The sequence below is a fragment of the Leptopilina heterotoma genome, unplaced genomic scaffold (assembly GCF_015476425.1).
Source record: "Leptopilina heterotoma isolate Lh14 unplaced genomic scaffold, ASM1547642v1 Lhet_60, whole genome shotgun sequence".
NCBI lineage: Eukaryota > Metazoa > Arthropoda > Insecta > Hymenoptera > Figitidae > Leptopilina > Leptopilina heterotoma.
This window is the reverse complement of record NW_025111138.1, coordinates 3,093,276-3,115,114: the sequence shown is the minus strand read 5'-3', so window position 1 is coordinate 3,115,114 and position 21,839 is coordinate 3,093,276. Positions and strand designations below refer to the sequence as shown.

Genomic DNA, 21,839 nt, shown 5'->3' with positions numbered 1-21,839 from the left:
CAATTTTTAATAATTCTATTTTTGCAAAGAATTCTATACGTTGTAAAAATAATAGAATTCTTGTCTAGAATTTTATTAAAGTATTTAAGAATGATTGAATTCCTGTCATAAAATTTATTATTTATGGAAATAATTGAATTCTTGGGAAGAATGTCATTAAAATTTTTAATAATAATTGAATTCCTGAGAATAATTTAATTTAAATTATTAAAAACAATTGAATTCCTGCTGAAGAAATTTAATATTTGTGAAAATTAATTGAATTCTTGTCAAGAATTTTAATAAAATGTTAAAAATTTGTTGAATTACAGTAACAAAATTGATTATTTATGAAAATAATTGAATTCATGAGAAGAATTTTATTAATATTTTTAATAATAATTGAACTCTTGTCAAGAATTTTATTATTTATGAAAATAATTGAATTCTTGGCAAGAATTTTATGAGAATATTTAAAATTAATTGAATTCTTGTCTAAAAATTTATTATTTATGAAAATATTTGAATTCTTGCAAAGAATTTCAATTAGATTTTTAATAATAATTGAATTTCTGACAAGAATATAATTTTTTGTGAAAATAAGTGAATTCTTGTCAAGAATTTTAATAAAATGTTTAAAATTTATTTAATTCCCGTTACAAAATTTATTATTTATGAAAATAATTGAATTCCTGTGAAATTTTTATTATTTTATGAAAATAATTAAAGGTTTGCGTAGAATTTTATTCAATTTTTTTTTAAATAATTGAATTCTTTTGGACAGTTTTTTTTAAAAATATAGTAAATATTGAAAATCATTGAATTGAAGAAAGTTTTTAAAAATAATTGAAATTTTGCCAAGAATTTTATTAAAATTTTTGAAAATAATTGAATTTCGGAGAATTCAATTATTTCTAAAAATAATTGAAACTTAGACGAAAATTTTGAAAAATTTTTAAACGTAATTGAATGTTTGCGAAGAATTTTATTACTTTTGAAAATAATTGAATTTCTGCAATATATTTTTTGCTGTAAAAAAACTTTTATTTTTAACATTTTACGATTTTACATATTTTGTTCTCCTTAAATAATAGAAAATGTATAAAAAAGATAGTTTTATGTATAACGTTATAAATGGCAGGTAACGGCAAGATTTTTTCTGTTTATAAAAAATTTTTCATTTTAAAAATTCACTGGAATTTTTACCGATTTTCCCTCTGATTCACTCTCGTAAATCGAAGATTTTACTGCTTTTTTGTATTCACTGGCATTTTAACAAAATATATCATGTAAATTCTACAAATATCGAGAAACTTAAATAATAATATACTTTCACTACTCACGTCTTTCTACATAAAAATACTTTTAAAATTCATTCATACAATCTACTTCATTATCATTTTTCTAATTACATATCAATTTTAACATACATTCATATATATAATATGTTTGCGCTATTCATTAATAAAATACTTTGTTGCTGTCGAAAGCTTTAATACTTTTTAACATTTGTCCACAAACACAACAGAAGAATATTTTTTTTAAATAATTACCGAGTATAATAATAATAATTTCACAAAGAAATATATTTTAAATACAATTTGTCATAATTTTTATAAATTTAACATGACAAATTTTCAAAATTTTTCAAAACAAGTTCTTTGAATTGCGATTATTTTAAAAAATATTTAGGCTTTTATAAAAATAACAAGATTATAAAGTCATTGTAGGATTTTTTTTTCGCTGAGCAATTTTTTACTTTACGTGTACCCACATTTTGCTATTTAAACATCAGTCTGTCAACTATTTTGTCGTAAGGACTTTTGTCTTAATGATACTTATTTATAAATGCAATAAAAGAAGTCTTGGATTTTTTTTCGTAAAATTGTAAATACAATTTATTGTAAATACGATTTCAATGTAAAAATTGGCACTTTCAAGAAAAAATGGAACATACTACCTGTTTGTACTTTATAAATATTCTCACTCGAAAAATAAATAGAGAGTTAAAAGCAATTCACTCGTGCAAAGCACCATTGTTGCAATAATAATAAAAGAAAAAGTGTTTTAAAAAATATAAATGGGTACTTTGTAGAAAAAACAGTTTACAAAGTGGAAATTTTTCTTTACTTTTTTAGCGTTCGCTGAGGTATAAAAATTTTTCTTTTTTGTAAAAATACTTTTAGCAAAAAATGTGCATCTCATTTTTTTATAAAAATAGAAAACAGATATTGAGTCGAAGCCCGCTTTCTTCAAGTAAAAAATATTCATCGAAAATATTTCTCGATTAAAAACAGTTATTGTTTATGAAAAATGGAACATTTTTTTTCTCTAATTTGATTCAAGTTTCTAACATTAACTATTTAGTTTATATAAAATAAATTATTTCTATAATTTTTATAGAATTTTTATTTTATTGGAATATTTTTAAATATATTAAAAATATGTAATATATTCAATTGTTAAATAATTAAATAATTGTAAATTTCCGTCTTTTAGTTCTAATGTTAGAAACTTGAGTCAAAGAATTTTATAAATATTTTCTATGTGACGCGCTCCGAAGAAAAAAACTTTTATTCGTTTGCTCCCTAAATAATTATAGGGAAGGCGTCACAATATTTATTCTTAATTTGTTAGACACGTGCTAACAAAAATTTGCTTCCATGTGTCGATGAACAGTAACGGGAGCCAACACATGATGCGGTGATCCTAAATGCGTCATTGGCGATGGTGCACGACTATTTTGCTTAACCAGATCTGCTTCCGTATTTCCGCCAACAATTAACAGAGGCTCGACGAATGTTTGCTGTTCGGAATCATCATGAGGTGTCATTGTACTATAACCGTGATCGCTGTCACCGCCGGGAGGTCTTCGATAATTTGTCGACACTCTGTAAGGCGAAATTGGCGCAATACCTTCACGTAATAGGGAATCTAAATTATTTTTCATTTGATCCATTTCCATGGGTTCGGGATCACCTTCGTGATTTGTCATTCTCAGAGTGTCTGGCGATGTGTGAAGATGTAAACACTGATGCTCAAGACCTGATTGAACCGATCGCAATCTGTAGCAAAAAAGACTTATTCCCAGAATAAGGACGAAGGCGAGAATTCCACCTGCGACCGGACCCACCGAAGGCCATTCTCGAGAGACAATTTCCTCTGTTGATTGAGTTTCTGTAAGAAAGAATATCGTTACATTTTGTAATTGTACTTTTTGAAGAAATAATTTTTCTTTTAAAAAAATTCAATTATTTTTAAGACATTTTTAATAAAATTTCTCGAGATGTTTCAATTATTTTTAAAAATTCATAGGAAGTTAATTGTTTTTAAAATTTTTAATAACATTCTTGACAAGATTTCAATAATTTTCACAAAAAATAAAATACTTGTCAGAAATTTAATTAATATTAAGAATTTTAAAGAAATTCTTTGCAAGAATTCAAATATTTTCATAAATAATAAATTTTTATTCGAGAATTCAATTAATTTTAATTATTCTCATAAAATTCTTGACAAGAATCCAATTATTTTCCTAAATAATAAAATTCTTGACAGGAATTCAATTATTTAAAAAAATTTCAATAACATTCTTCGCAGGAAATCCAATTATTTTTACAAATAATTAAATAACAGGCGAGAATTCAATTATTTTAATCAATAATAAAATTATTCGCAGAAATTGAATTACTATTTAAAGCTCTAATGAAATTCTTACCAAGAATTCAATTATCTTTTATTTATTAAAAACTTTAATCTAATTCTTCGCATGAATTTAATTATTTGTAGAAATAAAAAACTTTTTTTCACGAATTCAGTTATTTTCAGTACAAAAAAAAACTTCTTGAAAGAATAAAAATATTTTCATAAATAACATTTTTGTCAGAAATTCAATTATTTTAAAAATTTTTAATCAAATTCTTCGTAAGAATTCAATTATTTTCACAAATAATAAAATTACAGGCAAAAATTCAATTATTTTTATAAAGAATGAATTTTGAAACTTTTAATAAAATTCTTGACAAGAATTCAATTATTTTCAGAAATAATAAATCTTGTGACATAAATTCAATTAATTTTAAATATTTAAAAAAATTCTTGACAGAAATTCAATTATTTAAAAAATTTTAATAACATTCTTCGCAGAAATTCAATTATATTCACAAATAATAAAATTACAGTCAAGAATTAAATTATTTTCATAAATAGTACGATTTTCTTGCCAGAAATTGATTTAATTTATAAAATCTTATTAAAATTCTTCGCAAAAATTTAATAACAATTATCAATTTTAATGAGGTTCTTTGCAAGAATTCAATTACTTCCATAAATAATCATTTTTGTGAATGAAATTCAATTAATTTTAAATATTTTAATAAAATTCTGAACAAGAATTAAATTATTTTTATAAATAATAGAATTCTTGACTGGAAGTCAATTATTTTCATCAATAACAAATTCCTTGACAAAAATTCAATTATTTTCATAAATACTAACATTTTTTGCAGAAATTGAATTATTATTTAGTTTTTTTTTAAATTCTTCTCAAGGATTGAATTATTTTGATTAAATAAGAAAATTCTCAACAGGAATTCAATTATTTATCATCATTTTAAGAATATTCTTCGCAGAATTAAATTATTTTTATTAATAATAAAATTTTTTGCAGGAACTCAATTATTTAAAATAATTGTAATAAAATTCTTAGCAGAAATTAAATTATTATTAAAAAATTTAATGACATTCTTTGCAAGAATTCAATTATTTAGACAAATAATAAAATTTTTAGCAGAAAGTCCATTATTTTTAAAAATAATTGAATAATTGAATCCTTTAGTGGGATTCTATTAAAATTTTATTGAAAATAATTGAATTCTTTGGAAACATTTTATTTCAATTTTTAAAAATAATTGAAAAAAATTCCTCATAAAGAAATTATTGGAAATAATTTAATTACTTATGAAAACTCAAATAGAATTGTTTAAAAGAATTTAAGTTTCAATCTAAATTTTAAGAAAATTTAATAATAAAAATACTAATTACAATTATAAAGAAAATCAATTATATTCAAAAAATTAAAGAAGTACTTTCAAAGAATTAAATTACAATTTTAATACTTTAATAAAATTCTTTGAATGAATTCAATTATTGTTGAAAAAAAAATTGTTATAAAATTCTGAGAAATATTTAATTATTTTCTAAAAGTTTTAATAAAATTGAAGGTAATTAATTTTTTAATTAAAATTCTTAACAAACACGATTATTTTAAAATCTTGAAAAAAATTCTTCCAAAAATTCAATTACATACTTTCATAAATTTTAATTAAAATTATTAAAAAAAAAACTATTTAAAGAAAAATAAAATTAATTCTTCAAAGACTTTTTATAAGTAATAAATTTCTAGCGGGAATTTATCTAATTATTTTTAATGCAATTTTAAAATATAATTTCTCGAATTTATTTTTTAAAAATTTAATAAATAAATTCATAGAAGAAATTTTATTATTTTAAAAAATTTTGATAGAAATCTTTTGCAGGACTTCAATGATTTTCAATATATTAATTTTAAAATTCAAATTACAATCGAACCTGTCGGAACGCAACTCTTTCTTAAAAATTTTTTTTTTTATTCAAAAATGTCCAACAAGAATTATTTTCACTTAGTTCCAGAATATTGTAAAAATATTACAAAATTTGAATTATAAAACAATTTTTTAAGGATTGTTCCGAGTACAAAGAATTATTAATATTGATTTACTCACTGTAACTTCCATCTCCGTAGGGTACCAAGGAGCCGAAAATTCCTCTAAAACAAAGAGACAAATCGGAGCAGAACGGAGTCTGCAGTGGAGTTTCTCCATCGCTGTCATAATGACACCATTGGCAATTAACGACTCCCAAGCATTCGTTTTCAGTCTGATAGTCTTTACAACTGAAAGATGGACACGATTTTAAAGGTACTGATTGTGTCCAGAGTAATTGTGAACTAATCCCTTGTTCGTAAGGCGCTGGACATGGTTCCAAAAGACTGAAATTCTGCTGACCACATGACGCTGAATATAGAGAGCACTCGCAGGGACATTCACATTCCATTTGCTCCATTCTTTTACAGTTAAAACACAACCTGTCCCTCTGTAAATGTCGATCAAATAAAATCCGTTTAATTACAAACAAATACAAATAAATAGAAAATAAAATAAATAAAAATGCTACAGCATTTTTATATTTATTTTATTTTCTATTTATTTGCATTTATTTGTAAAAATGCTACAGCATTTTTATTTATTTTATCTTCTATTTATAAATTATAATTTGATTCTTACCGTACTGCACGGGCAAAAGGAGAAAGATCTATGCAAATTGCAGGTTGCATTCACAACACCAAGGAAGACATTAGTTCCAGGAACAGCGGCGACTTGATATTTAATGCAATGCTCGCCATGAACAATATTAGTCAACACCTCCTCCAATGAAGTATTAAATTGATAATACCTCTGCGCCGTGCCATCCAAATAACTAGCGCACGATTTTTTCTTTACAAAAAGTTCATGATTGAGAATATCGTTCGCCACCAATAATTCTTTGTGCGTCAAATGTTGTTGTTCAATTTTGCTGGTAGGATCGAGCATTGAGGGATGAAAGACAAGATAACCTTTGTCGTCCATCAAGAAACATTTAACGGTAGATTCATTGCAAAAGGAAAACATGTCTCGAAGCATTCTCGAAAAATATCCCAACGTGATGTCCATTGAGACAACTGCCACGACAGGATCATTATTCGAGTGCAGTGCTGCCGATCTACCTTCATAGACAGTGTGACTTAAAGTTACCACATAGCCCGCACCACCAGCGTCCAAATAAGGAGATGTTAACACTATTTTGCCAGGATACTCGAGAGCTTTTCCGTACCAAGCTCGTCTCTTTGGATCCAATTCGGAATCCAGGACAATGCCTGGATAGATCTCCATTGCTCCACTTGCAGCGGCAACAACGTATCTAAAAAAAATTGTCATTAGTATTTTTTATTCTTTTTGGATACACCTAATATATTTCCACTAAAATGATCACCAATTAAGCTTAAAAAATTAAAATATTTTGCAATAATGATTTCGAAGGAATCAGGATCACGAAATAAAAAAAATTAGTAAATATTACGCGCGCCAGAAAGTTAATTAATTCTAAACACTTTAATAACATTCTTTGTAGAAATTATATTATTATTAAGAATTTTAATGAAATAATTCACAAGGATTCAATTATTTTCCTAAATAATAAAATTCAGAAAATGAGTTCAATTATTATTAAAAATTTAAATAATATTCTTCGCAACAATTTCTGATAAGAAATTATTTCTTATCAGAAATTTAAATATTATTAAAAATTTTAATAAAATGCTTTTCATGAATTCAAATATTTTCATAAATATTTAGTCAAAAATTCAATTAATTTTAAATATTCTCATATAATTCTTCCCAAGAATTAAATTATTTTCATAAATAATAAAATTCTTGTCAGAAATTCAATTATTATTATAAATTTAAATGAAATTCTTCGACAAAATTCAGTTATTTTCACAAATAATAAATATTGTGACAGAAATTCAATTATATTTAAATATTCTCATAAAATTCTTCCCAAGAATTAAATTATTTTCATAGATAATAAAATTCTTGTCAGAAATTCAATTATTATTAAAAATTCAAATGAAATTCTTTGCAAGAATTCAAATATTGTCAGAAATAATAAATATTTACTATATTTAGTCAAAAATTCAATTAATTTTAAATATTCTAATAAAATTCTTCTCAAGAATTCAATTATTTTCATAAATAATAAAATTCTTGTCAGAAATTCAATTATTATTAAAAATTCAAATGAAATTCTTTGCAAGAATTCAAATATTGTCAGAAATAATAAATATTTACTATATTTAGTCAAAAATTCAATTAATTTTAAATATTCTAATAAAATTCTTCTCAAGAATTCAATTATTTTCATAAATAATAAAATTCTTGTCAGAAATTAAATTATTTTCATAAATAATAAAATTCTTGTTAAAAATTCAATTATTATTAGAAATCTAATTGAAATTCTTCGCAAGAATTAAATTATTTTCTCAAATAATAAATATTGTGACAGAAATTCAATTAAATTTAAATATTCTCATAAAATTCTTCCCAAGAATTCAATTATTTTCATAAATAATAAAATTCCTGACAAGAAAATAATTATTTTTAAAACTCGTAATAAAATTCTCCCCAAAAATTGAATTATTATTGATTATAATTGAATTTTAATAAAATTCTTGGCAAACATTTAATTCGTTTCATAAATGAATTTGTGGAGACATTGTAAGTAAATAAATAAAAATAAAATTTTTATAAATAATAAACTTTCTGTCAAAAATTGGATTATTACAAAAAATTATAATAAAATTTTTAACAAGAATTTAATTTATTTCATAAATATTGAAATTTTTGATTGGAATTTAATTATTTAAAAAAATTTTAATATAATTCTTCGTTGAATTCAATTATTTTTATAAATAATAAAATTCTTTACAGGAATTCAATTTTTTTCATAAATAAAAATTATCCACAGAAATTCAATTATTTTCATAAATAATAAAACAAAATTGACAGTTGTCAGCACCTCAAACACTTTAAATTCATGATAAACGTTAAAAAATTTTCATAAAATTCTTTTATTTCCAAATAATTTTTGCAGAATATAATTTATTTATTTTATTCATTTAAAAGAATATTATTCGGCGGCGACTCTTGTCGACGTAGATTGGCTTTTTTTGTAAGAAAATATAAAAATTTTTTTTAAGAAACTCTACTAACCTTCGAACGACGAATTTATTCAGAGAACTTGCATTGTGACGAATTTTAAAATGATTGAGAATCTGTGCGAATGTTCCAATATCCGGTTTCACTGAAGAATGTAAACCTGGATTAGCAAGTAGTCTCGTTAAGTCCTTTATGTAGGCCATGTAGCTTTGCACTGTCACAGCTGATCCAGTTTCGAGTAATTTCATTTGTTCCGTTGGAGATTGAAAACACCATGGTGAAAGATAAACCACTCCGGTTGCTGAAAATTAATATTTAAGTAATTCGATTCAAAATACTAGATAAATACTAAATAAATACTAGATAAATTCTATTTAAATACTAAAAAACTAAACAAATACTGATAAATTATTAATAGAACATAATAGAGCATAATTACAGAGAGTGGAAATTCTGTTGTGATTTAAGCAAAAAATATCTTTGTTGATGGCAGATTGTAGCATTAGATCAAGTCGATGGTGTAAAATATTAGACGGCAGAGGTGGAACTGACTTTGCAACTGGTATAAAGTCGTCTTTATTCTCAGATATTACACAAGCTATCAAATCTTTGTAAGTGAGATGTTTCCAATAAATTTGTTTCTGTGAAAAGTAAAAGTCCAATTATAACAAATTTCTACGTTTTCACTTTTACTCGAAACTTTAAGTAAACTTACCTTTACTCCCAATTTAGTTTCAATCACTTTAAAGCCCTCCGATTGTTTCAAAAGTATTTGAATTGTTTTTGAATCGATGTTTTCAATGTTGTGCAAGTAGACTTTTAAAGGTAGCTCCGCTATCATTTCCATTCGAGGAAAATTTCTGTGCATCCACACTATTTCATTATTATCAAAAAGTATCGCGTGAGTATTTGGTCCAGCATTAAAGTAAGTTACATCTTCAAGAAAGTCTTTTAATTTCACGACAAGAGATAATACAGCGACATTCGTTATTTGTCCAACAGACATCATCATTGCCTTAGTGTATGGTTCAAAGTAAGGATCGGATAGATAATAATCTTTTCTCTCGTCACTCGAACATTTTAATCCGACAAAGAGTTTCGCTATTTCATAGCCAAGAACATTTTGTGTGGGTAATGTAATTGTGTCCTCAGAAATATTTTTTATGTTTGAATGAGTTTGAGTGTCTGTAAACAATTTGTAATTATTTTAATTAAAAATTTAATCATTAGAATTTATTCCTATTAGAAATTTAAACGTGCAAATTTATATTTTTAAGTAGATTAAATTAATGTGCAAAATGTTATTAAAATAGTAGATATTGAAAATCATTGAATTGATGGAAATTTTTGAAAATAATTGCATTTCTGCAATAATTTGTAACTTCTCAAAAATTTAATTTTTTAAAATATTTTAAACTAAAATTCTTCTACAAATACATTATTTTTAATAATTAATTAAATATATATTAAAAAATTAAACTAATTTCAGAAGAATTTGAATTATTCAAAATTTTCCAAAAATCTAAGCTCTTTAAAATTGCCAATTAAATTAATTCAAAATTGGAATTTTCTAAAATTTCAAATTAAAACCTTTTGAAGTTCATCTATTTATTCCCTGACCTATGTCAACCCTGAAATTCAATTCGAATTGAAATTTCAAATAAATATCAGCTTATTAAAATATTTACCTGACAGAATCAATATTGTTCTCAAGTAAGCCGTTAATTTTTCCGAAGAGATTTCTTCGGTAATGTTTTTCACATTTGAAGTATTTCTCAGCATATTTGTCACGTGAATAATTACAACCTCGCCGGTCAAATTCTCCGTTAGTAATTTGAAATCCACATCCAAAGTTTGATTTGAATCTAAAAAAAGAGAAATTTTTCATTTTCGTTCTAAATTCTTTGAGAGGGAAATTAAATTATTATTCGTTAAGGGCGAATCATTTTAATTACCAGTTCGAGTGATGGTGTCAACATGCCGTGTTAAATGAAATTTATTGACATCATTTGCCTTCACCAAGCCGTTTTTGCAATGTACAGATCCTCGTCCAGCTAATCCAACAACAGTAACGTAATCTGTCTCTGATAGCATGTCGATAACCGCCTTAGCAGTTATTTGCGCTAAAGTAATATCTCCCTCCGACATAAACATTCCATGTTCCAAAAGTAAAATAACGTGTTTTGATCTATTACATTGTGATAAAAATAGAGGACCAATGTTGTGAGCTAAACTTTGTGGACCACACATCGTTCCAGGTTGACTCACTGGCAAAATGTGCAAATTCTTCCATTCCTGATCTCTTAAATTTGAAGACAATGCTGAAAATTCAAAATATGCAATTCAAATATGAAAATTCAAATTAAGTAGATAAAATAATACTAAATTATATTTTAGATTTTATTTACATTTTTCGAAATAATTAAATTTCTCCGAACTATTTTTTTTCAATTCCTTGAATATATTTGAATTCTTTCGAGAAACTTCATTAAAAAATTAAAATAATTGAATTGGTTCGAAGAAATTTATAAAAAATTGGTAAGTAATTGAAAACCTGTGAAACTTTTATTAAAATTTTGTTTAAATAATTGAATTCTTTTGGAAAATTATATTAAAATAGTAGATATTAAAAATAATTGAAATGAGGAAAATTTTTGAAAATAATTGAATTTCGTAGAAGAATTTTATTATTTATAAAGATAATTGAAATGTTGACGAGAATTTTTTAAAATGAAAAAAAATTGAATTGAAATTCAATTGAACGTAATTGAATTTATGCAACGAAGTTTATCACTTTTGAAAATAATTTAAAAATTGAATTTTATTTCTAGTGATGCAAAATTATTGTAACAAAATATTTAATTTGAGCAAGAAATAAATAAATTTCGTTCATTTGAACCATTTGAACGTTTAAAACTTTAGGACCATTAAATATTGCCAAAAAGAATTATCGACTTACCAGTTGAAATTTGCGAACAAATATCAAATTTCTCATTTATAGAAACTCGATTACGAACGAAATTCAATTGAAAAGCTTGACTTTGTTGATTAATTGGACTGTGTTTCAGTAATATTTGTTGAATCACACTATTGCTTTGTCGTAACAATTCAACGTAAGACTTAAGCTTATTATCCAATTTATCCACTAGATTTTTCAACTTAATCTCAGGACCATTAGAAATATTAACAAACTCCTGTTTATCGAGCATTTCTTGAAAAATTGTAACACCCAATTCATCGTTACTAATTGTTCTAAGAGCTTTTGCAAATTGAACAACAATATCCCTCAAACATCTTCCATTTAAAGGTTCAGCCTCAATTTGCTTTCGTAGAGGCTTCTCCAATTGACAAGTTACATTTTCCAATTTTTCCTCAGTTTTCACTTTATTCAGAAGAAGATAAATTAATCCTAAATAAAATATTATTCTGATAGCCATTCTTTCCCCGGTTTTTCAAAGTAATCTCATTTTTTTGCTGTATAAAAATTTCATGGTTTGGCGTCCAATTTTATAATTAAAGCAATTATAGAATTGTTTTATTAAAAAACAAATAAATGAACTAAAATGTTACAGAACTTTGTTAATAAACATTTTTTCACAAATTAAATTAAGAATAAATTAATAAACTCAATAATTGAGTTTTCACCGCTCACATAAACTTTTCCGTAAACAAAAAACGTCAAAAACGCGTTTTGGAATGTGGTTATGCGTAACGTGTGTAACTTGCGGGTTTTTCACGTAAACTACGCAATGATTACGCAGTTAATTAATTAATTAATTAATTACATTTTTCAGAAGCTAATTTAATATTTTTTTCAAATAAAGTATCGTTTTGATAATTATGATAATTATAAACACTTTTAAAATATAGTTTTATAATTAAAATATGTTAAAAAAGAATAATAAGAGTGTGAAACGACCTTTAGGAAATAGTTCCACTTTTTGTCACTAGCAGCGCTGTATGCGGAGGTCTAGAACCGAACGCAGAGTTTCCCATCTCAGTATCAAGTTCGATGGACTGTGGCGCTGTTCGCTCTTCTCCGGTATTTTCAAATTTTTGCATTTCATTTTTAGTTTTTAATAATAAACAAGTATTCAGTTAACAAGAAAATGTACCACAACGGTATTACCAGCATCGAATAATATCGCTACGTTTTTGCTTCCTCTGACTAAATTCTAGTTACTAAAGAAATTCACAAATAAAATAAATTTTTTAAATTTTATAACCGAACATCAGCGCCGCGTATTAACTAAATGAGTGTGTTATATATATACACAGATTATTCATCTATATAGTGCAAAAGTTAAATGACCAAAAAGTGAGTGATTATGCAAATGGTCATTGGAAAATGAAAAAGGAAGTTAATAATTATAGAAATATGAGTTTTTGTGAAATGTGGTGGGTGTTTATAGTTTTTGTGAGTGAAAAAGGATGATCGGCAAACCGCAATCCCCCACCTTCGAAGCATGATCCGATGGCGGGCAACTTCGGTGAGTTTGAGTTTATTTTTGCAATATTTTTGTTTAATTAGTATTAGTCATTATAAAATAAGAGGGATAAGCGAAAGTGTTACTTTCTTTTTAAACCTATGGACATTTTTTTTGCACCTAATATATCGATTTGCAGTCATGCGGAAAAGTTTACTAAAAGTGAGGTTATGTTTGTATGTATGTGCGCAGCATGGGGAGATGAAAATAGTTTATTAATTATTAATTAAAAAAAAGGTAGAAATAAGACGATTTATAAACATTGGCTTTTGTTGGAAGTATCATAATCGGTAAAATTCGAATATTTCCAAGTGAATGGTATTAAATGTTTCTAAAAATCTGTAAAAGTGATTCGAAAATCACGGTTTTTTTATCGTGCGGGAAAATAGTTTTAATTTGACAAAAACTTTATTTTTCACTTAATTTAGATTAAAAAAAACTGTTGTACAAAAATATGAAACTAAATTGATTGTTATTGAAGGAAAATATTTTTTTGTACATATGCATTTAAATATTTTTTATTCATGTCTCTATTAATTCGATTAGAATCAGTTTTCTTGGACTAAAAGTGGTGAAATACTAAATTTGGCGATTCTTTTTGACAATAAATTATTCTCAGTATTTGATTAAAGAAGAAATTCGTCTTCAACTCTAAATTGAGTTATTAAGCAATAGGATTTGCATTTGTATTCATGACACATTAAGCTCTTGGCAATTAATTGTCCGTAGTTTTTTTACTGTTTGTCGTAATTTCCATGGTCGTCGTCTCTAATCTTCACAATCAGTAAAATTCTATTGATTTTAATTTCATTGTTTGGTAGCTTATTGTTATTTTAAACGTCAATATTTTTTTTTATTATTTATTCTCATTAAATAATAATAATTCGTTTCTTTACATTTATGCTATTTATGTGACGAAAAAAATATTTGTAAAAAAGTGCCATTTTTATTTAGTTGACATTTCAAGATCGTTAAATTATTACCACACAAAATTATCATATGCGGGTTTGTTAATTTTTTCTCTTGAGTATTGTAAAAAACAAAATAAAATATTTCTTATTTATTGCCAATTAAAACAATGGTATCAAGTATTTTTAAATATTTTCGCAAATTATTTTCAAAAAAAGTATTTTTTATTTCAAAAATATCAATATTTATAGAAAATTCTATACAAAATTAATTCTTCAAAATACATTTAAAATTTTTTTCTATTTTATACTAAAAACTATTTTTCTCTGTTTTATTATTTTAAACGAGTTTCGCTAGATCACTTTTCTTTGTATTTTGTGTCGAGAAAGGAGAACAGTATAAACGAAGCGGGGAATTTCAGGGATATGAGTTGTCGGATTTTCTCTGGGCTTACAAATGACTCACTGACTCTCCGTGCTATGTATGTACGTGGGCCGTTACAGTGCCGTATATAAAAAGAGATCCAAGAGATAGAAAATTTTTCGCTTTCGCTTTATTTGTAATTTATTCAACATCATAATAACAATTTTCCTCCATATTTGTAGAATATAATTAAATTATAAAATTATGTTCCTATCTTGCTTTGACTGTAAATAAAGTACTTTCTTGTAACAATATTATGTTAAACAATTGAACGCAATATTGAAAGAAAAATATTGCACACAAAATTATCTAAATTGTTGTCTACTCAAGTTATCGAGTAAAAAAAATTTGAAAACAAAATTTATTCCATTTTTTCTAAAATTTTTCAAAATGTGAAAAATTATTTATTATTTTCGAAATTAAAATTAAATTAAATACTAAATAATTAGGAATTCTTCTTGGAACTTTTCAATGATCTTGTTAAAATTGTATATTTTTGAAATTTTTCGAAAATTCTTTCTCGAAAATTTGGTGTAGAATTTTTTTTTACGATCAGTGGAAAAAAAATATCAGTGCACACATGATGGAAAGTGAATAATTTATGTCCGATGATTTTTTATGTTTGGAAAATCTATTAGGCTTAACTAGTATAGTAATTTTTGATAGTACAAGGATGGAAATTTATGCCCACGTATTATATACATATGTTAAATAAATTGAACAACGTTGTTCCGTGGGTTTTCAGTGTGGGTGTATACCTAGGAGCATATAAATGATCCGTATAAAACGTCAACGTTTCCAACCTGAAAATAACCTCTAGAAATTGATCGGGTTGCTTTTTATTGATCGTCCGTCTGATGTATACGTATAGAAACAGCGCTATCGCGGTTGTTTATGCTTTTAACTTATCGTATAACGATACACTTTGTTCTTTTTTACCTGTAAGTCATCATCATTTTTAATCGTAACAACAAAAATTTTATTTTACTTTCTGGAAAAATTCTATCTTCTCTTCATTGGAAATTAATTTTTATTTTTATATGAAAATAAAAAAGTGAAAATAAAATTAATAGCAAAAAAGTAATTTGTATAAATAATTTGATAAAATATTTAATAAATATTTAATTATTTCCAAAAATATTTAATAAATATTCAATTATTTCCAAAAATATTTAATTTATTAAATATTTAGATACTTTAATGGAATATTCGATAAATATTATTTATTTATAGAAACGTTTAACTCAATAAAAAATGTAATTACTATTCAATTATTTCCAACAATATTTAATTGAATCAAAAATTTAATTTATTAAATATTTATTTTAATAGAATATTCAATAAAAAATTTAATTAATATTCAGTTATTTCGAAAAATATTTAATTCCAAACGATGCAAAAAAAAAATTTTCTCGTCTTTTTAACGAAAAAACGTACGAGTCGTCCAATGTTTAATTAATTCCAAAAATATTTAATTTAATGAAATATTTAATTTACTAAATATTTACTTTTGCCAAATATTTACTTTAATAGAATATTTATTAAATATTAAATTATTCACGCAGAAATATTTAATTCAATAAAAAATTTAATTTTCAATTATTTTCAAAAATATTTAATTCCAAACTTTATAAAAATATTTTTTCTTGTCTTTTTAACGAAAAAAACGTGCAAGTCTCTTAATATTTAATCATTTCGAACATTCCAAAAATATTTAATTCCAAACTGTATATAAAAATTTTCCTCTTCTATTTAACGAAAATAAGTACGAGTCATTAAATATTTAATTATTTCCAAAAATATATATTGTGAATTTCAAACTAAATATAAACATTTTTTTCGTCTTTTTGACGAAGAAACGTGCGAGTCATTCAACAAAGTATTAAGTTCATTTACATCTTAACGGCATTCATTACCCACTTGACCGAGACTTATAAGATTATCGCAGTCAAGGTGATATATAAGGAAAAAAAGTTCTTTTTTTTTCACTTGAAATAGCGAAAAAATTTTAACTTGCGATTTTCCTCCGCAGACGAAATATACATATTAATAGTAAATATTTATAATGAAATTATAATTTGTTTAGCATAGAAAAACTTGAAAATTCATTTCAAAAAAGTTTTTTTAAAAATTATTTTCAACTTTTTAGTGGAGAAAAGCCGCACGTGTAAAAAAAAGAAACAAAAAACAACTTCATCCGATGTTACAAGGCCACATTTTTAGAGTCATAGGTATCTTGAGACTAGGCACGATCTTTTGAATACAAATTGATTCAAATTAACAGTTTCTATAATAAAATACAATAATATTAAATAGGTACTTTTTTTTTTATTTGTTTTAAAATTAATTTTTTCTCCCTTAAAAATACTTTACTTGCTATCGTATATTATAAAAATGCAAAATAGAAGAAATGAAATGAAATATTTTTAATTTATTATAAAATATTAAAGTCCTGAAATAAATATTTAAAAATAAATATTTTTATTAAAATGGAAAAAAATGGAAAATTTCGTTTAATATAAAAAGAATAAATAAAATAAAAATTTTCACAGACGGTAATAATTTTGATTGACTTTAGAGTGTTAATAAGTGACATCTATTTGTCCCTTTTTCATTTGAACGAGAATGCAAACGAATGTATATACGCATGTAACAAAGTTTAATTATGAAAGTGTTCAGAAATCCGCCAGTTGCTAACGTCATTCTCTGACGCAGACTCGCTACATAGTTTTATAGCTCTTGTTTCCCAACGAATAAAATGTTTTGATCACGTTTTTTTGATTATAAAACCCGGGACCCTTAGAGAGTGATTCATCATTTTCTCTCTTGTACTTAATTTCTTCTTGAATTCACAATGTAAATTTTTATTTAAAATTTATTCTTTCCTGTAATTATATTTCTTTTTTTTACTTATTTTAAACTTGGCGCATTTTTTAACTTTTAGCGTTTAGTGTTGTTTCTTTGTTTAAACTTTTAGGTTTTTTTTTCTACGTTGAGTTTTTGATATACCAAACTTTTAAGTATTTGTTTTAAAATTTTTTAATTTGTCTCTAAACGCTTTAAAATTTTTGTTTCTATTTTGAGTTTTTGATTCCAAACTTTAAAGTTTTTGTTTCCAAACATTAACATTTTTGTTTTTAAATATTTAAATTTTGTATTTCCAAACTTTGAAGTTTTTGCTTCTATTTTGAATTTTTGATTCCAAATTTTCAAGTTTTTGTCAACAAATTTTTAGATTTTTGTTTACAAACTTTAAAATTTTTGTTTTCAAATATTAAAATTTTTGTTCCCAAACTTTAACATTTTTGTTTCCAAATTTAAAAATTTTGTGTTCTAAACTTTTAAGTTTTTGTTTTCATACAAGTTTTTGATTCCAAACTTTAAATTTTTTGTTTTCTATAAACTTTAAAATTTTTCTTGAATAAAAGAAAGAATTTGTTTGAAACAACAAAAATTTTTTTTTTAGAACGCAAAATTTATTATAAACTAAACCAAATGTTTATTTATAACAAATAAATATTTATTTGGGTTAAACAAGTTTTATTTAGAGTAAATAATTCACAAGTTTCGAGCGCTCAAAGTAATGAAATATTTTTCATTAAAAATATTTTCATAAATTACTCACTGCAATAAAAATTAAAAACTTAAACTTAACATTTAGAAACTTTATAATTAATATTTTTAGTGACGCAAAATTATTGTAATAAAATTTTAAGGAAGAATCCGACAAAAAATCCGAAGAAAAGTTAGTCCAATGTCAAAAGAAAAGAAGAAGAAAAGGAAAAGACAAATTAAATTTTAAATTCGTTTTAGTGGCAGTAAATCTTTTAAAACATTTAGACAGAAAAGAGCTTCTCATTTTTTATGAAAATGTAACAAATTTCACTCAATTTGAAAGCTGAAAATTTACATTGATGAAGTTCTTGTTTATGGTCAATGAATTATTATGAGAACCCTGCATTTTAGCGTTGAAGCTGAATGTTAAAAATTATAATTTTTTGCAAAATAGAAAAGAGTTAACCAATTATTACAAAGGTTTCAAGTTAAAAAAGCAAACCCTTTTTTTAACTCCCTAGGTGAATTAAAAAAATAAAGTTAGTGAGATTTTTATTTCTAAAAACCCCAAAGAATAGTTTTTGAAGCTAAGCATCGACAATAACTTCAGTAATTTTTATTTGTTTCGTCATTTATTTTAGAAAGAAAATTTTTTAAATTCTGATTGTTAAATTAAAATCTCACTGACGTTAAAATTTTAGTGAAATACAATTTTTGTTTATTCAACATAGATTAAAGAATATTTTTTTAATAGAAAAAAATATCTTTAAAATAGCAAGTGGACTACTTTGCTGAACAAATAATTTTTCTCATAGATGCATATATGATGAAAAAAATGGTATATACCTTCTTTTTTTATTCAGATGTAATGTATAGAATACTGACGGTGGTAGTTACAATCGATGTAGTTATAGCTGAGGATGGTTTCTAAATAAAAGTTCTAATCGGTGTTGGCTTTTTTATAGTTATTATACTTATCGATATGGTTTTTACAACTGATGGTATTTTTCAAAAAAACAATCGTACTTTTAATCAATTTTAATTATAACGTTGTTTACAATGATCTAATATTTAATTAACTCTATCTTCGACGATAACATCGACAGTTGTCGTTTGTTAATATCAGTAGTGCTGAATCTACACTAATATGGTAAAAATATTAATAAAAAGATGTAGTTTTATACACTCTGAGTAAAGAGCAAAGAAATAAAGTTTCTCTTACATAAGACCGATGTTATAATCCCTTTTATTTCGAAATATTAACAAAATTATTCAAACTTGTAAAATTGTAATAAAAGAATGATTACTCCAACTGATTAAAAATGTTCGGAAAAGATTGAAAAACTGAAATACTATCGAGTATTTTAGTAAAATAGAAGTTTTTCGATAAAGGTACAGCGTAAATAATAGATAAAGTAGATTCTCGCTAGTGTTAAGGAAGTGCTGCCACACATTGCAACGTCATTTTGATATTACTCCGCCGGTAATGCAAATCGTGAATATTTCTCTTCCTTCGATGATTCGAATTCTCATACGAAAATAAACAGAAACAGCCTGATGTTTACGGTAGACTGTAACAGGTGTTTCTTCACTTTGGAGGGGGATTCACAGGTGGCTGAAATCTTGATGCCGGCATCACACATGGTTAGGTTAGGACAAAATGAAAACATTTGATTTTACCCAATGCCATCACAATGATTCGTGTTGTCGAGCTCTTGACTATAAAGCGCTCTTGCACACTGTACAATAAATTTTCCGACTGATTCATCTGAACCAGATATTTTATTCCTTCAGTGTTCTGAAACAGAAAAATTTGTTCTATTTCAGTTTTTTTATTCTATCTTTTATAAATTTAAGAAATAAAAATTCTGTTTTAATAACAAATTTTTTGTTGTTGCTTTTCTGTTGATGAAATATAAATTTAGAAGACGATTCCATTTGTTAATTTCTGTATGAGAGAAGGGTTGAAGCAACTTTGATGGCCAAAAGCCTCTGGGAAAAGAGCGAGCATGTCCTTTGTCCGGACAAACACCTGCAGGAGCCAGTTAATTGAACAGGTGCTTGAAACGTAGGAAAATGAACGTATCTCGTGAAAGACGGTGTATAATTTAATATCACGAGGTTGCTTTTGAATTAATGGATAATAAAGAGTCTATAGATGTAGGATCAGGAACATGGGCAAAAATTAGTTATTCACTAATTAAGGAAATCAAGTTTTTGAAACTAAGACTGAAGTCCGCTGGTTGACGACGATTTATTTTATTTTTGGCTCAGGGTTGCTATACAGATCAGAAAAAAGGGTAAAATTTTGTCTGGAAGCATTAAATTTTTGTCGCAACTATAATTTCATGTTACTTTTTGCCATATATGTAACATTTAATTTCTTAAAAATTGTAGATGGATTTTTGATTTTCTTGTTTTAGAAAAGTCGAGGACTTCAATCTTGTGTTTTCACAGACACAATGTATTTTTCATTCTTGCTTCTTTGATAATTGTCTTCTGTTATGAAATATTACATAACTTTTCCATTTTCATAAGATGTTTTTGTCGAATAATTCTTGCAGTAGGAAATTTATGCTAATTCCTTATACTTTTTTTGGTGTTATTATTTACAAAACATGGTTTTTCTTTTTATGAGAATTTTGACGATTTTTGATTCAATTATCGATTGAATCAATTGTTTGGTTTCTAATTTAAATAAAGAATATTTCGGATTAGTTTTTTTTTCTGTGTAGAAATAGAAAAATTATGCTGTCATTTTGCGAATTGGGATCAGTACCGTTTCCTGGGCAACTTTTGCGTCACTCTTTTATCGTTGTTGAGGAAAATATACGAAGGCTCTCTGTCTGCCTGTGTGTGGCCTGCTGTACTATACCACCGGACAGGTTCGAAATTATGCTGGTAGAGGGCAGAATGTGTAGATGTATCTGAGCTAAAAGAGAGTGACGTAAGAATATAAAACCACCATAAAAGTCTCTTGGTTCATTAGCGAGAGTCGAGCCAGCATTGCAATCTCCGCTTCTCGACGATGCGAGAGCTCGAACGTCAAAGTTTTACAAGCTGTATGAGCCTCATCATCATCCTCTCGGGGCTCGAAAACCCTCCGGTGTATGATTGCACTGCCTTCTGCTGCTGCTGGGAATAACATTCAAGAGAGATTTCTCTGGCTCAGGAGAAGGCAATGTTGCCAGATTTCAAGAAACATATTCTCAAAATTCAAACACTTTGTTAGGCAACAAAATTTTCTACAACACACAAGTTTATTTATTCACAATGAAAATATAAATTTTTCGTGAATATTCACGTCTGAATTAATAACTATATCCTATTCCTCCAAAATAAATATTTACCAGAATTGAAATATTTCTCTAAACCGTAGAATCCCTCTCATAAAAGAATTGTTAATTTCCAATCCAATTTAATTTTTCTATTAAATATAGAAAAATCAATAATAAATATATTATTTTAATAAAACAATCTTGATAATTAGAATATATATTCGCATTGAATATTTGAATAAATGAGAATGAGGAAATATATTAAGACACGAATTTTTGGACCCCTCGAGAGAGATAAGGCTTCCCTGGTTGCCGGAGGTTACCGAGATAAGAGGCCTAGTGCAGCATCATCCATGCTTTTAATTGCCAGAGTTTGATTACGCACACTGCTGGTTCTTTAAACGAGAAATATTCAG

The 21,839-nt window shown here is 25.4% G+C and overlaps 2 protein-coding genes across 5 annotated transcripts in view; both read right to left on the bottom strand.

Moving 5' to 3' along the window:
• Positions 1-2,410: 2,410 nt before the first annotated feature.
• LOC122509498 (VWFA and cache domain-containing protein 1) lies at positions 2,411-12,627 on the bottom strand. Its single transcript, XM_043623620.1, has 9 exons — positions 11,731-12,627; positions 10,727-11,092; positions 10,460-10,636; positions 9,487-9,956; positions 9,211-9,412; positions 8,826-9,072; positions 6,303-6,975; positions 5,742-6,111; positions 2,411-3,156 (listed from the first exon to the last, which is right to left on the bottom strand). The coding sequence occupies exons 1-9, from the start codon at positions 12,206-12,208 to the stop codon at positions 2,624-2,626; spliced, it is 3,516 nt and encodes a 1,171-aa protein (XP_043479555.1). The 5' UTR covers positions 12,209-12,627; the 3' UTR covers positions 2,411-2,623.
• A 6,466-nt stretch (positions 12,628-19,093) lies between these two features.
• LOC122509499 (integrator complex subunit 13) overlaps positions 19,094-21,839 on the bottom strand; it is a 94,767-nt gene continuing 92,021 nt past the window's right edge. For 3 of the 4 annotated variants that reach the window (XR_006302361.1, XR_006302362.1, XR_006302363.1), the window contains one exon: positions 19,094-19,943. The gene's annotated coding sequence lies outside the window, so the exon portion shown is untranslated. The remainder of the gene's footprint in view (positions 19,944-21,839) is intronic. The other variant, XR_006302364.1, reaches the window with a different exon arrangement.

Coding starts and splice junctions, on each gene's coding strand:
- LOC122509498 (XM_043623620.1), bottom strand. CDS start 12,208: ATGGCTATCAGAATAATATTTTATTTAGGATTAATTTATCTTCTTCTG. Junction 9,413..9,486: donor AAACTAAATTGGGAGTAAAG/GTAAGTTTACTT, acceptor TACTTTTCACAG/AAACAAATTTATTGGAAACA. Junction 9,073..9,210: donor CAACAGAATTTCCACTCTCT/GTAATTATGCTC, acceptor ATTAATTTTCAG/CAACCGGAGTGGTTTATCTT.